The sequence below is a fragment of the Solea senegalensis genome, linkage group LG4, assembly GCF_019176455.1.
Source record: "Solea senegalensis isolate Sse05_10M linkage group LG4, IFAPA_SoseM_1, whole genome shotgun sequence".
NCBI classification, from domain to species: Eukaryota; Metazoa; Chordata; class Actinopteri; order Pleuronectiformes; family Soleidae; genus Solea; species Solea senegalensis.
In genome coordinates this window covers 5,452,064-5,466,656 of record NC_058024.1, presented here as the reverse complement: position 1 = coordinate 5,466,656, position 14,593 = coordinate 5,452,064, and the positions used below count along the sequence as shown (strand labels likewise).

The 14,593-nt window shown below is 41.1% G+C and overlaps 1 protein-coding gene and 2 non-coding genes across 3 annotated transcripts; all 3 read right to left on the bottom strand.

The window, feature by feature from the left end:
- Window positions 1-7,564: 7,564 nt before the first annotated feature.
- Window positions 7,565-13,661, bottom strand: nop56 (NOP56 ribonucleoprotein homolog). The gene is made up of 12 exons (XM_044023743.1): window positions 13,583-13,661; window positions 12,371-12,460; window positions 12,169-12,283; window positions 11,233-11,397; window positions 10,856-11,054; window positions 10,364-10,551; window positions 9,918-10,069; window positions 9,540-9,640; window positions 9,004-9,152; window positions 8,640-8,761; window positions 8,314-8,433; window positions 7,565-8,063 (listed from the first exon to the last, which is right to left on the bottom strand). Exons 1-12 carry the CDS (start codon window positions 13,583-13,585, stop codon window positions 7,764-7,766), a joined length of 1,704 nt encoding a protein of 567 aa, XP_043879678.1. The 5' UTR covers window positions 13,586-13,661; the 3' UTR covers window positions 7,565-7,763.
- Window positions 8,505-8,568, bottom strand: LOC122768893. The gene has a single exon (XR_006360388.1). It is a non-coding gene; the product is annotated as a small nucleolar RNA SNORD57 (small nucleolar RNA).
- LOC122768897 lies at window positions 10,145-10,264 on the bottom strand. The gene has a single exon (XR_006360392.1). It is a non-coding gene; the product is annotated as a small nucleolar RNA SNORA26 (small nucleolar RNA).
- Window positions 13,662-14,593: the final 932 nt, after the last annotated feature.

The following is a 14,593-nucleotide window of genomic DNA, read 5'->3' as shown; positions in this document are numbered from 1 at the left end:
TGAGGTGTTAAGCAATACAGCAGCCTGCTGTTACTGTTAACAACATAGGTGCAGCAAGTACATTTGAAAGCATGAAAATGATCATGCAAATGAAAAAAAAAGTCCCTTTTGACAGCAAAGTGAATCTGCATCTGCTGTAGATTTAGTCGACTAACATCTAATGGGATGAGTTTGAACACATTTTGAATTTACTACACAGATATAACTTTTTTATTTGTCTTAATAATCAAATCAAACATCATCCATCCTGAAGATTGTGCAGCATGGAGAAAAGTTCAAGTAGTTTTCATGCTGTGGAGAGTTAAACGTGTACTTTAAGTCAGTTTAATGGCTCTTAATCTGCTCTTTTGACTGTAAGATGTCTTACATTGAAACAGTGAAGCTCACTTTTGGGAATTTAAACAATTCAAAATAAACTCCATTTATATTATTTTCTAAAAAAACACCATTCTCATGCCAAAAGCAGCTTTTCGGGAGTTCATAAACCTCAGTGTTTTGCTTAAGGACAGTGTGTTGACATTCAGCGATGTCGTCTCTGTATATCTGTTCATCACAACATGCGCTTTTCCTTCAAGTTCAGTAAAGATAATGATAACTTCATATAACTTCATATGAACTATACCGTGGATTCACATTTAAACTGTTTTGCATTTGTTACATCCTCAACACGGGTAAAAGATGTTATTGTGATAATTGGAATTGGACACACAGTGGGAGTAAATAAAGCACATTTCTGTGAAAAACAACTGCAGCTATTAACTGTTATTGACCTGCGAGTCAGATCTGTCATGAAGCTGTTAAATGGTATACAAATGGCATTATGTTTTCTACACGTAAATAATGCGGGGAATGGTAAGCTGGCGTCTCGGATAATTATCGCTATGGATATATTTTGATAACCTGATGTTTACAGGTATGATTCAGTGGTGTTATCAGGTTTTAGTCTCCTGGTGGACCTGGTCCTTATGTGGCAGAACCTCATTTCTGAGGAACTGGTTGTGTTTTGGCTGTTCGAATGAATGGAAGTTAACGCACTGCGCACAGGAAGTGATCTCTTTGTTGTGTAACGACAGCAGCATCGCGCTAGTAAAGTCAGACACCTGCAAACAAGTTGGAGTATGTCTGCAAAGACAAAACAGGGTTCCCACACCTTGGTTGACATCAAATTCAAGGACTTTTCAATGCCTTTCCAGGACCAATTCCCTCAAATTCAAGAGCCCAATGTGCCGCACACAGCTTAAGATGGGAACTTGTCAGAACTTTATTGATTTGCAGCACACGCTGCATCTGGCCAAGCGATTGTCCTTGGGCTCTTGGTCAAAGTCAGCCTTTGTACACCAGAGATCTTAGAATCTGCATGAAATCTCGAGACAGTGTGCAGTGACCACAACACTGTTAGTAATTATGACTCCACGGTTGTTCTGCGTCGGCCTCGTCTACGTACATCAAGCGGTGCAGGGCACATGAGACGGTAGGTGGTGGTGGAACAAACAAGGGCACATCATCTGCGGCAGATATTCTCCTACAAACTTCAAGCACCCGTGCCGATATACTTTCAAGGGCCTTGAATTCTTTTGGAACCCTGGACAAAGAAGCATCCACGAAAAGTTTCAGACGGGAATGCTACTGCTCAGAAAACAAACCAAACAAGACAAACTTGACAGGATAAATGCTTCTTGTCCCCTCACCCGCCGCTGCACTGCAATTTCCAAGCAACCTTAATTTCCCACTCGCTTCAGTAACAAAAGATTTTTTTGGGGGGATTTCATAAACTAACACAAAACAAACTCACGGACAAATCAGACAAGTAAGAAGACTAAATTAAAAATTAACGAGCTGAGAGTTCTTCACAACACAGCGTCTTTAACAGCCCAGTGTTTTTTCTCAGCCCATTAAAAGTCAAACTCCCTCTCGACATTTGCCCCATGACCTGTGACGACATTGAGAGTGTGTGTGTGTTTTAGGCTCAGCAGCAGCAGGGAGCTACTTTTGTACATAACGCGTAGTTAGGTTACATCACATTGATTGTTTACCGCTTGTTTATGTGTGTATCCATTGTATCCATGTATTGTTATTGTTTAGTTAATACTCAGTGTTTTGCGCAGCCCCTGCTCACACCCCATATGTTCAAGTTTCCTGTAACGGACAACAATTGTTTGCTCTTATTTGGCTCTTGCCATCGGGATCCAACTTCCGCTGCCAAACTCATTTACTCCCGCCGCCGCCGGCGCTCTTCGCCGTTGCCTTGGAAACAAAAACTTGTGGTAGCGTCTCTGTTTAGAGAGAGTGAGGTAATTGATGCATTATATGCTAATCAGAAATAACAGTGTGGGTAGGATAATGTGGATGTTCACCACGTTGGCATACCAAGCAGATGCAGATGAGTGTAAAAGCTGTCTGTTTCCTGGGCACACATTTAATGATGAATGCCAGGCGCAGCTCTGCCTGATGGAAACGTCTGCTTCCTGCTCAGCAGACCAGCAAAGACACAGTCAATGGAATATTAAAATCATTATATCTGAGAACGGAGGGAAAAATGAGAGTACTGGAGGCGGGAAATGGTGCTGCCGTGATTGTACAAAAAAAAAAGAGAAGTCTCCGATGCTTCAGTGGTCATCACTGATATTCCCAGTGCAGATAAAAAAGCCTATTTATGGTGGACAATGAGACACTCCAGAGAAAAAGATGATGACTTTAATTGACTGAGAGGTCATAATAGTGGAGCATATGCACATAGTGGAGGAGCCATCACAGTAAAATACATCACTTTTATGTCACTGTGCGGGTGATGGCGTTAATGGATGAATAAAGGTTCCCATTTTGTGTCGCTTCTCTTTGTTGTTGTTGTTGTTGTTTTTTACCTATTCTCAAAAGGCTGGTCCTAATGAGCACCGCTCCACACCAAGAACATACAGCAGTGGCTGCTGATACAGTCGCAATCATCTGGGCTCCTGAGAGCTGACAGGGGAGAAAAGAGATAAAAATGAGATGAAACTGAATTGCGCTGTATTGAATTATTTAGTGCAGGGGCTTGACTTCTTGCTCATTTAGAGAGATTAAGCGACGTGGCAAATCACCGTTGTCAATCTTTTACAGTTCTGAGCCGAATAACTATGTATAAATCAGGTTTCATATCTCCGAGGGGAACTATCCTTTATGAGGGTCCTCGTTTCTTCTCTACACAGCACAATACATCTTTTCTTTTCTTTTTCTTTTTGACAAAAGAAAAAAAAAACAAAACATGCATTTGCTACTCAATGGCCATTGTGTTGCATTCTCCTCTGAGGCCTTATCGCTCCCATTCAAACAGCAACTTCTGAATCAAGTCTCACACACACGTGCAGTCCTTGAATTTTAGCAAATTGGTTCCTGGAAAGTCCTTGAGTGTGATGTAAACCAAGGTGTGGGAACACTGTTTGCATCCAGGGTTTTTCACAACTTAACTGCAAGGTGTTGAACTCGTGGAGGGGCGGGGCAGGGGTTAACGTCACTCCCACTTCCGATTTCCGATGTAAATGGAATGCAGCGTAAAGTCTGCCAGTCGCTGTTGATACATGGTAACGATTCATTCCTGCTTCCATCTGTTGTTGTACTAATGTCGAGAGAAACGCTGTGATTTCCTCATCCGTCCACACTTTACTGCTCACATTCTCTGGTACTTTCAGTTTCGGGTTGTTTCAGTTGGAACTGCTGAGCTGAGTTTTTGTCTTTTGTGACATCGTAGGAGAAATTCAACCCTATGTCCTTTCTTCTCTTTCTTCCTAAGGCCCTAATTTCTGAGAGATGAGTCGGATTTTTATCTCTTCTTACTATTCTCCTCTTGTGTTTGGTTCTCCTCCCAGTTCATCCTGCCCTAGTATTTTCATCTCGTTTAGATTCTTTGACGAAAGTGTCGGTAACATCTCATTTTCACCAAGTTTGAGTCCAAAAAAAAAGAACACCGAGCTGTACTTTTACCATTTTCAATACAATTCGGAACTAGTTGTCAACCATGCTATACGTGGTTATTTCATTGATTTATTTTCTCTTGTTCTGTCACGTTTCTTTATGTATAAACTTCTTTAAACTAAATGATATATAATTTATGACTCCAGAAGCCATGCATATGTGTTAGAAGGTTCAGTAGAAGAGTATTTTACTCTGAACCAAATTGGTGGGCACGGTCTCCATCTCGGTAGCCAAGCAGCTCATTTGACTAAAAAACAGCATGCATTAAAGACGTAGTAGTTTAATAAAAAAAAAGAAAAAAAAAAAGCTTATCTTTGAAAACACACACTCCTGTTGCAGCGGGAAACCGAGGCAGAAACATGATCTTATTTTTGAGATAAAAGGAGAAAAAGAGGGAATACTCGCACGGTCTTATTTGACCCACAAAAGTCAAACACTCACAGGACGGTAATGTGTGCTCTCTGAAGTGACACAGGCCTTCAGAGCAAACACAGAGAATGGTTTTATTCACTCAGTTTGGGAGTTGTGTGATTACCGCGATTCAAACTCTCACCAAAAACTTAATATGAATAGCAAATAAACACACGGGGTGACCTCACTGATGCCAAATGTCAATGAGACCCAGTGTGTCAAACACAGCGTCTGATTGGAGATGATAACTGCAGCGTAAAAAAAACCCACTCTTTTCACTCTGTTCAACACGAGCAGCAAATGGCCTGGAAATGAAAACTAATGAGCAATTACCCCACCAATGAACTTCTATTAATGTCTGTTTTCTCAGTCTTCTCCAGCTGAATCCTAATTTCTACTTATTTAATCAATCTGAATAAACACGACACTTGTTTTTAGTCCCCTAATCTTTCCTTGTGTTCAACGCGAGGCCCAGAGAAGGCACTTTTGCATTCTGATGCACATCCAGGCCTCATCAAAGACTGTAAATACAGTGTACGCAGACAGACACAAGCCTATTCCTCCATTATCATGTTTACTTGCACATTCATAAATACTTGATTTGCAGGCGGCTTCTATTACGAGCCTCCCGACCATATTTCTGCCATATTCAGATTCTTTACGAAAGTTGCTCTCTGCTTGAACCGACTGCTTCTGATGTAATCTTACGCGGGGCAACAGCACAGGAGAGATGCTTCAAATTTCCAACAATACCACCGGTTATTCGCACACGCTCGACAGCCACGCTACAGTGGAGGGTAAGCATGTTTGCATTGCTTTGATAATGAAAGTGTAATCAATGAACAGCGGGGTAAACGGAAGGTTACTCTTGTTTTGTGTGGATATTGAATGAAGTGTGTCGCTTCTCACTCAGAGCTGAACGTGATGTTCACTTGGCCTCAAGCACAAGTTATTCAAGAATCAGTGCCGGACCAAGATTTGATGGGGTCCTGGGCAGAATTTGATTTGTGGCCCCATCCCACAATATTATTGATACAAATGTAAATCTATCCATTGCATCAATTATAGTTGTTAGTTATTTTTAAGCAGAGATTGTAGCAAAATCACAAATGTGGTATTAAAAGTATTAATTTGCACATTGATATTCAAATGAAAGCAAATTAAAGTGTATACAGAGCACAGCAGACATTGCATTTGCTGTAAACAAGTGATTTTTAACATTGGGTTTTAAACTTTGTGATTTTCAACTTCAATATACAACAAAATAACAATAATAAGATTAGATTTAAGATAGATTTCTTTAATATGTTAAATTGTTGTTTTGTTGATCCCCAAACACTATAGGGAGCCAAGGGGTTTGCTTATGCCTTGGGCTGGCTGTGTGTTATGAAGTCTGAAGAAGGGCTTGGGCCTAAGATATCAAGTGGTCAGATATGAAGAGCACATTTTTCTTCCAGCACGTTCAGTGACCCATGTCTTTTTTTGTGTTGATTTTCAAAAACTTTCTCAAATTCACAAACTTTCAAGGATTTTAAAGGAGGTGATGGATGAACCACGATTTTGAGCGTGGACTAAGAAAGTCAATGGCAAAAATGTAAAGGCAGCAACTGTTTGAGCAGAGAGTCAATGTAAGACTTCAATACTTGATCAGCGAATAACATGACAAGATATCCATATACACTGGTTTCGCCTGTTCAGTTACACTTTAAAATAAGAATAATAATCTGATTGCCCATCCCACAGAACTGCATTTTCATTAACCGGTGTGAATAAGTGTGATCGTTCTAATTGTTGTTTATGGAAACTGGTCTGACACAGAAAAATACAAAGAGCACTAGCACCACCTGCTGCTCCTCACCTGTAATAACATGCATTGTATGCACATTTAGTCAACATATACTGCATTTATAACCATTTGGCATCTTCACAACCAGACAGTGGATTGCAATTTACTGAGCCACACATAAGGCCTGGATGCTGACACATTAGGAAACATTTGCTGCTCATTGTGCACGCCTGATTTATTGTATGACCTCATTTGCCCGTTCTGTGCTGTGTGTTTTATCATCGGTCTGCCTCGACTGTCATCAGCAGCAACAGTCACAGATACGAGGAGCCATCTGAAGCCATCATGAGAGAATAGAGCGAAGCACCATCTGCAATATTAATGGGGCAATTATGCAAATGACATTCCAGCTTTCATCGCTCAGAAAATAGGGATTCTTCTTTGCCACACAGTTGTTAAGATGTTTTCCTTTTCTGCTGCTTCACAAATATCCACACCAAATCAGAGCTGATAATGCTGGAGGCTAATACATGTGTGAAGGCTGGGCTGAAAACCTGCTGCTCACTTATCAAAACCCCAAACATTCATTCCGACAGAGGTAATCTGCGCCGTGGCTCATTCTGTCAGGGGAAAACTAATTCCTGCTGCCACACTTTAAATCCACAAAACACAAGGGACTCTGCCCAGGGACAAGTGTTTTTATGGTGTTGTGAATGGTTTGATACATGAAGACAGTGCGAGGATGTCAGCAATCTTTATAGAGTCGGTTTTTTTTTTTAAGTTCCAGGCACCAAAACTTAAGCACACAAAAGCAGGTGTAACTGTCAGGATGTAGGAAAAAAAAGCTTTTGCAGTGCAATGCTGCCCTCTAGTGTTTAAAACTGGGAGTAAGGGGAAGTATATCACTAAGTTCAAAGAAGCCTCTAATCATCTACTTTTTAAACCTCATGTTGACCCTCTACAGGAAGTTCAGAGAACAGGTCAACTACACATTAGTGAAATATTAATTTAAGTTATTAGTAAATTGTTATTTCAGGACAGAGGCTTTGTTCATATTGTATACTCTCCAAACAGGGAAGACAGTAGTTTCTAATGGTGCATTTCCACCGGCTCTACGCACCACAGCACCAGGTTGCATCTCCACTACAAAAAGTACCTGTTTAACATGTGTATTGCAGAGCTCTAAGTAGGACAAAGTGGACTTTTAAGCTCAATTTAGCAGTGGGGTTTTGAAGCCAGTGGGTCACATGACATACATTTGAGATTTTTGAAAAAAAAAAATCCATGTTAAAGCAGCTCTAACAAACCCAAGGCCTCATTTGACATTTGTACACTCATGAATATTTATATTCATAAATAGCACAAACAGAATTACTGATCAAATCCCATGAGGGGGAAAAATAATAGTTGACGAGAAGATGTGACAAAAAGTTAAACTCAGAATTTATTTACAGAAGTACAATAATGGCTTCAAAGGCACAGTTACAAGCATCCGTTTGCATTCTAACCTGCACAGAGAAAAAAAAACCCATTAAGCTGCTTACATAAAGCTTCAGACAAAGAATAACATTTTTTTTAAAAAAACTGTACACGAAAATAAAGTCTCATCTCTCATTCTTTACTCAGCCTCCTGTTTCTTTTTTTTCTTTTTCTTCTCAGTCACAGGTGTGTCGGGTGTCTCTTCTGCCGGCTGCGCTTCACTCTTTCGTTTCTTTTTCTTCTTCGCTGGAGTGTCAGTTGGCTCCGCCACATCGTCTGTGGCAGCCACTTCCTCCACCTCCTCTGCCTTGATTTTCCGTTTCTTCTTTTTGGCTGGGGTATCTTGCGCGCCGTTCTCTTCAGCAGGGATTTCCTCTACCTCCATTTCCTCAACCTTTTCCTTTTTCTTCTTGGTTGCACCGGCTTCACCCTCCTCCACCTGCAAGAAGAGGACATATGCACAGTTAAATTTGCTGTGTTAGGTTTAGAACACCAGTCAAAATAAAAAACGCCTTCAAATTTCAGTGTCTGACTCACTTCAGTGATCAAGTCCACTGTTTAGGGCCTGCCAATGGTTCGGAGTCAGGCTGATCTAGCATGTCGTACACTGAGACTGGACCATGTGTTTGGGTCCAATCTCAAATCTAAACATGCGTGGTCAAACGCAAAACTGAGCAATCGACACTCACCTCGGCTTCACCATTGGTTTCACCGTTCGCTTGAAGTTCTTGCAACTTCTTTTCGCGCTTCCTGCGCTTCTTTTCCTTCTTCTCTAGTTTACGCTTGATTTCTGCTGTAACATCAGTAGCCTAAGGAACAGGGGGAGAAAGTGTCACTTTAAAAAAAACAAAAAAACTCTGCTTTTAACAAAGATGAAGCTGCATCAGGCTCATTAAATCAGTTTACCCTCATAGTAATCAGGTAAAGACTTGTCATCATTCACAGCATCGGAGAACGTAGGGGATTAAAAACAACTATTTAATGATTCCAGCCTGTTACAGTTAACCAAACTCACCTCTTTCACAGCTTCTTTCATAACATCCACATTTTTCCGTGGCACGTCACCCGTTTCATAGAATGAAAGACGCTCTTCCACCTGATCACGCAGTTTGTCGCCAAACACACACGTGGGGACCTCTGCAATACAAATGATTAAAATATAAAGTTCAACGCGACTCCAGCGCAAGATTTCAAAAGGCTCAACAGGATCCTAAACAAAGAGTGGCTTTGCTCAGGAAATAACTTTATCAACATCAACCTCAAGGGATGAATACTGTTGACGAAAAATGTGAACATCACTGCAATTTGTGCCACGCTGATTTTGACCGGGGCTGCGACAAATGGAGGCGGACGGTCTGCCAAGACACTTTTATACTCACCAGAGAAACAATCAATACGAGAGGCAATGGTGCATTTGTTTGCCAGGTATCTGGAGATGCGTCCTTTGTTCTTGGCAGCGGCGCGTCCGATAAAGGTCGAATGGAAGATGAGGCCATACTTGGGGGTGTTGCCGCGGGTCTTTAGAGCTCTGTGTGGAAAAAATGCCTACTTTCAAACTCAAGAAAACATTAAACACTTAATACTATTAAAAACCAAAAAAAAGGCACATCCATGAAGTGTGATATGGTGAAGTGTTCTTTTTTTAACTACACCTTAACATGTAGAAAGGTGTGCAAGGCATCTACAATGTAGTGTCTATGGGTGAATTCAGATAGGAGAGCCACTAAGAAGCTCCTAATGTGCTACCTCAGTGCTGTGGGTGGCTGCTCAGACTGTGGGGGTGCATTCGGGAGAGAGGGATCACTCCAGAGAAAACCTGAGCTGTGTCTTCTCCAGTCACCCTGCTCTGCTCCAGCCCAGCCCTGCCATCACTGCAACCACCTGTTTCCCCAGCAGGGAGGGGGTGCCCCAGTACCTGAACAGGGCCTTCTCTGCTCCCAGGATCTGGACTGTGGAGGCGGGATACTTGGCCAGGTTGGTCAAACTGCCAGCATGGGAGATCAGACGAGCACCCACCTATTGGAAAAAAAAAAAAAGCTTTCAGTCAAGGCTATGGGGTTTTGTCGATGAAATTGATAAGCTGTATTGAGGACCATCAGCACCGGATTATGTTTTCAACACAAAAAATTCAGGGGATTGACAGATTTGGTATAACATCACTGGTCCCACGCTGGTATGTTAACACTACATTAGGGCTGCAAAAATGTATCAGGTACTAAACTAATCAACTGTTATCTGTTGAGCAAACATCATTGATTGCAGCCCTACACGACAGACTACCGTCTCTACTCACCACGTCTCCAATTAGGGCTGCCAGGTTTGGAGCCACTTGGCTCATCTTGGAACGCAAGTATTCCTGCAGCTCCAGACGATATGCAGCCAGTGACACCACGCGATTGGAGAACCGCTCTATGTTGATCAAGTCAATGGGCGAGATGTCCATACCTGGAGAGCAGATCAGAGGGATATTAACACACATTTAAATCTGTGCTACATTTGTTATTTAAAAAGGAGACATGTGGTTGTTTCTCCCGACAGGATCCGCAGTTAGGATTTGTGCCTTCACTACAGGTTTATGAGAGAGATATTCTGCCCCCCTGTGTTAGTCACCAAGGACAATTATTAGTCCAGGGTGGGCAAAAAAGGGGCATCATGTGAAGAAATTGTGATTTTCAAAAAATGTACAGTTTCAAAAGTCTATATTGAAGCCTAGAGCATTAAAAACCAATGCTTGCTGACCCATGGAAGATCGCGATGCATCCAAGATGGCCTGAGCCTTGGCGCTGTCCATCACCACCTCCTCCAGGCTCTCCAGACTCTCCTCTGACAGCTCCTTCCTGTTTCCGATGAGCTGAGCCATGCGACAGTACATTGAGTTGTCGGACACGATCTTGATGAGCTCTGGAAAGTGGTAGCCATACCATTCCCTGTGGACACAAGATGGAATAAGTCAGAAGGAAAAACACCAGGGGGCCCCAACTTCTAACACAAGCTAGACACTGTGACAACAGATGTCCAGTAAATGCACAAGTGTTGCAGCACAAAGCAAGCCCTGGCAGTGCAGATTTGCAAGGACACATTCCTGTAATTTCTATACAGCCAGGACTTTGAAGGTGCACTACCCGTGGTTTAATTAAAGAATTTCAAACAATTTAACCAGACAGATTGAAAAATCAGCCTGTGAACTTATAATTAAAATAATTTGCAGTGGTGTGATGTAGGGAACCATACCGAACACGCATGGAGAAAGTGTTGATGTCCTTGTCCAGCTGATCCAACAAAGCAATAGACTGGATGATCATGTTGTCAGCCCTGTTGACGTTAAACTTCACTTTAGCTCTGGAGTAGCTATGGCCAAGACCCAGCTGTGCCTTGGAGGCGGCCAGGCCAGTAAGACCCTTCACCAGAGAGTGGAAGTGCAGGCGCAAACCTGACAGAAGACACAGGCAATACAAGGGTTTTTGGGCATGAGTGAGAATGGAGGGCGTGAATATTGTGTGACCAGATACTGTTCAGATTTTCAGTATGAACCTTCATGAGTTTCAGGGTCAAAAGATTACATCAAAACAGGCTACTTTAATTTGAAAAAGCCTGACAGTGCTTCTCACCTCTAGTTAATTCTGCCACCACACCACCTGTCTGGATGGAAATGCTAAATTCTTCTTGTAAAGCTGCTCCTATCTTTGCATCCGAAACCCCCAATACAGCCTTCTTCTTTCCAGAGAGTGGGAGGTTTGTTTGGAGGAACAACTTCAGGTCAGCATGCACCACACCTGCAGGTAAAGGGAGGATTCTCTTACTTCAATGCAGACTTCATAAAACATCTTGGAAGATGTAGCTTTGATTTGTCATATGTATCAGGTTCTTCATGGGTCCATCGATTGTGGCTTACTATGCCATCACTCAGATGTAACACTTGCTTTGAATGTGATTAAATGATTTGGTGAAACTAGTTGTGTTTTCCAACTGAACTGTTGAAAACTGCACTTGACCAATCCGATCAGCAAAAATGTCTTCAATTTAAGAAATACATCTATCCGTTGAATTAGGGCTGCAGCGATTCTTAATCAATTACCTAATCAACCATTTTAGTCATTGAATAATTGATTTAGGTGTTTATTTTTAATTAAAACAAGTTCTGATTTGTTTAGTTTCTTACACTTGAATATGTACTACGTTCTTTGTGACATTTAACAAAGAACTCATCAAAACCAAAAAATGTCAGTTTGTGGAGACCACATTTGAGAATGTCATCACCTCCAACATTTTATGAGAAACCCAATTAATCGATTAAGAAAATATCTTAGTTGCAGCTCTGCACTGAATTATGACACAGCTGAATAACCACCAACTAAATAGTCCACTACTCCTTGGGAACGAGTATGCTTAAGTGCTCAGTTCATACTTCAACCAACTTTCCTCAGATGTTCAGGGTTTACATTAAGGTGTCAGCACATACAATCAGTGGATTGACAGATTTGAAAACATCATTACAACTGAGGAAAGACTTAACTGGGCAGGGGAAATGATAAACTAAAACTCACCTTCAGAAATTGCATTTATGTTCTCCAAAGCAGTCTGGGCAGACTTGAAGGGAAAGAAGGCAGCCAGGCTAACCATACTGTTGAACTTCCCGATGCTCAGAACACTCTGCTCCACCTGAAACATGCAGGGTTACAGCTTATTCAAGTCAGGGAAAATCCAAAAGATCCTTCAAGCCTGTTCAACTGAAGACAGAGGACCCACCTGTGGTAGCAGCATGCCAATCTCTTCAACCTCCTTAACAGCAAACAGCGCATATCCTGCCGCATGTTCAAACAACACATGCAGCAACACCTGTGAGGAGTAAACATTGAAAACGGTTAACCACCAAGCCTTTTAAATTTCTAATAGGTTCTCTAAACATGCATTACATATTCATAGCTACAATAATCAAATGCACACTACAACAATTCTGTCCATAATAATTTACAATACCGTGTCCAGTATACTAATGTGACGTTACAGTTTACATTCGACAAGGTCGAGAATGGGGTGGTTGTTGGCTGACTATTTGCTAAAGCTGCAGCTAGGCTTCAGAATGTGTTTAAGATAAACATTTAAGCATCGGGCCAGTTTCACTGTGTTTGTAAGTAGAATTTTAACTTCTTACATGTTAATATCACTGCTTAAACAATTCCTTGAAAATTACAAATGGGCATTTCAGACATTTGACGACAAAATGCATTACAGAACAGTCAGAGACAAATGTAATCGAATCATGAGACCAGTGAAAATACACAAGAATCACTGCTGGATATTTTATTTGATATTAAGTCAAAATCTTTATACCACAATACCAAAACCAAATAGTTTATCAACGACTTCAGAACGGAGTGACACGTGTTTCTCAAGTTCCACGTGGTGCATACAGGGGAGCCGTACATTTGATAGCATATATTAATATTCAATTAGACATGCAGTATTGTGTTATGTTGACATTTCAGTCAAATGTTCCGTGGAGATTCTCATAACTTTAACACAGCCACGTGGTGGCCAGGGTGAACCCACGTGTTAACACGTGCCCGTGCGCAATAGTGCTTACGAGCTAACGTAGGCTAGCAGCCCAGCTAAAGTAAGCTAGCAGCCCAGCTAAAGTTGGCTCCAAGTTAGCATTCAAATGCTTATAGAAAAAGCTGTTTAAAGTCACTAGATTTCATCAGTACGAATTTGACTAAAACAACTATTCATGCTTCGTTTAAGTATCGGTAGTTGTGTATGGTAAAGTCGCCTTCCTGCTAGTGTTAGCCAAATGGGTGGCTCACCAGCCCGCTCATGAGGCCTCACATACGCACACACTGAACAGCCCTAAACTAGTATTTTCTGTTCTAATATCGTAGTTGACTAATAACATTCAGTTGCATAAAACAGTGACAACGTCTGTGGGTACATCCACGCAACGAACACGACATTGCTTACCATGATGGATAAATCTGTGCGGCAGCGCACGTCTGCACTGCAGCCTCCTCTCGGGGTTAAAGACGGCACGCACACGTTTCAGTCTGATATCAGTCAACGGTGGCATGACCCAAATACCGCGAGACCAGCGTCACACTGCGAGATCTGACTGCAGCAGGAAGCCGCCACCTGCTGGATAAATAGGGGGAATGCTCATGTATTTTTTTCTTTCTCGAAAAGGACTAAAAATATTATTTTCTGTATTAACAACGGTGTTCTACTTATTCTTTGCCCTGACTGTGGCAGTAATATAGCAAAGTTAATATATTTTCCAGATCATTGTTGCTTTGGATAATTTAATGCTTCAACGATTAATTAATCGATAATTAATTGATTACTAGATTAATCATAAACTATTTATTTAATTAATTTTGTTTGAGTGTGTTTTGTTGAGTTTGAGTGTTGCATTGCATGAATGCATTTCAATAATTAAAACAAGCTTTCAGATTTTCCAGAATTTAATAAAAACTGGTATATAAGCAAGGCATAAACATCACAATCACATCAGATATCACAATGGCATAACCTTGTCATTTGTATTGGTGAAGCCTCAGTATACTTGTCATTGCATATACATATGTCATTTCTATATGTATGTGTAAATATTTTTTATGAGGAGCTAACTTACCAATTTCTTCTTGAGGGTAAGCATTTTCAGGTTTTCAGCACCCGAAATGGTACCTAATAATTTGTCATAAAAATAATAATTTGTCATAAAAATAAACAACATTAAGACAAGTTTTAGTATATAGTCAAAAAAAAAACAGACTACTTTGATTTATCTTTGCTAGTTTTGCACAGGAGTCAGTGCAATCACTAAGAGTGATGTAGATTAAAACACCGTATGAGGCAAATAAGTGTTCATTTCATCCTTAATGTCTCATCAATATGTGTTTGATTGGGCCACAGAGCCAAATGCACTTCATAGTCGATATATAAAAGCTGGACAAATGAAGTTAAAAACCAGCAAGA

What these genes read in the sequence shown, in the direction of transcription:
- nop56 (XM_044023743.1), bottom strand. An exon ending in TGAAAGAAGCTGTGAAAGAG is followed by an intron (nt 8,434 to 8,639) that starts GTGAGTTTGGTT and finishes CCTGTTCCTTAG; the next exon opens with GCTACTGATGTTACAGCAGA. An exon ending in AAACCAATGGTGAAGCCGAG is followed by an intron (nt 8,064 to 8,313) that starts GTGAGTGTCGAT and finishes CTCTTCTTGCAG; the next exon opens with GTGGAGGAGGGTGAAGCCGG.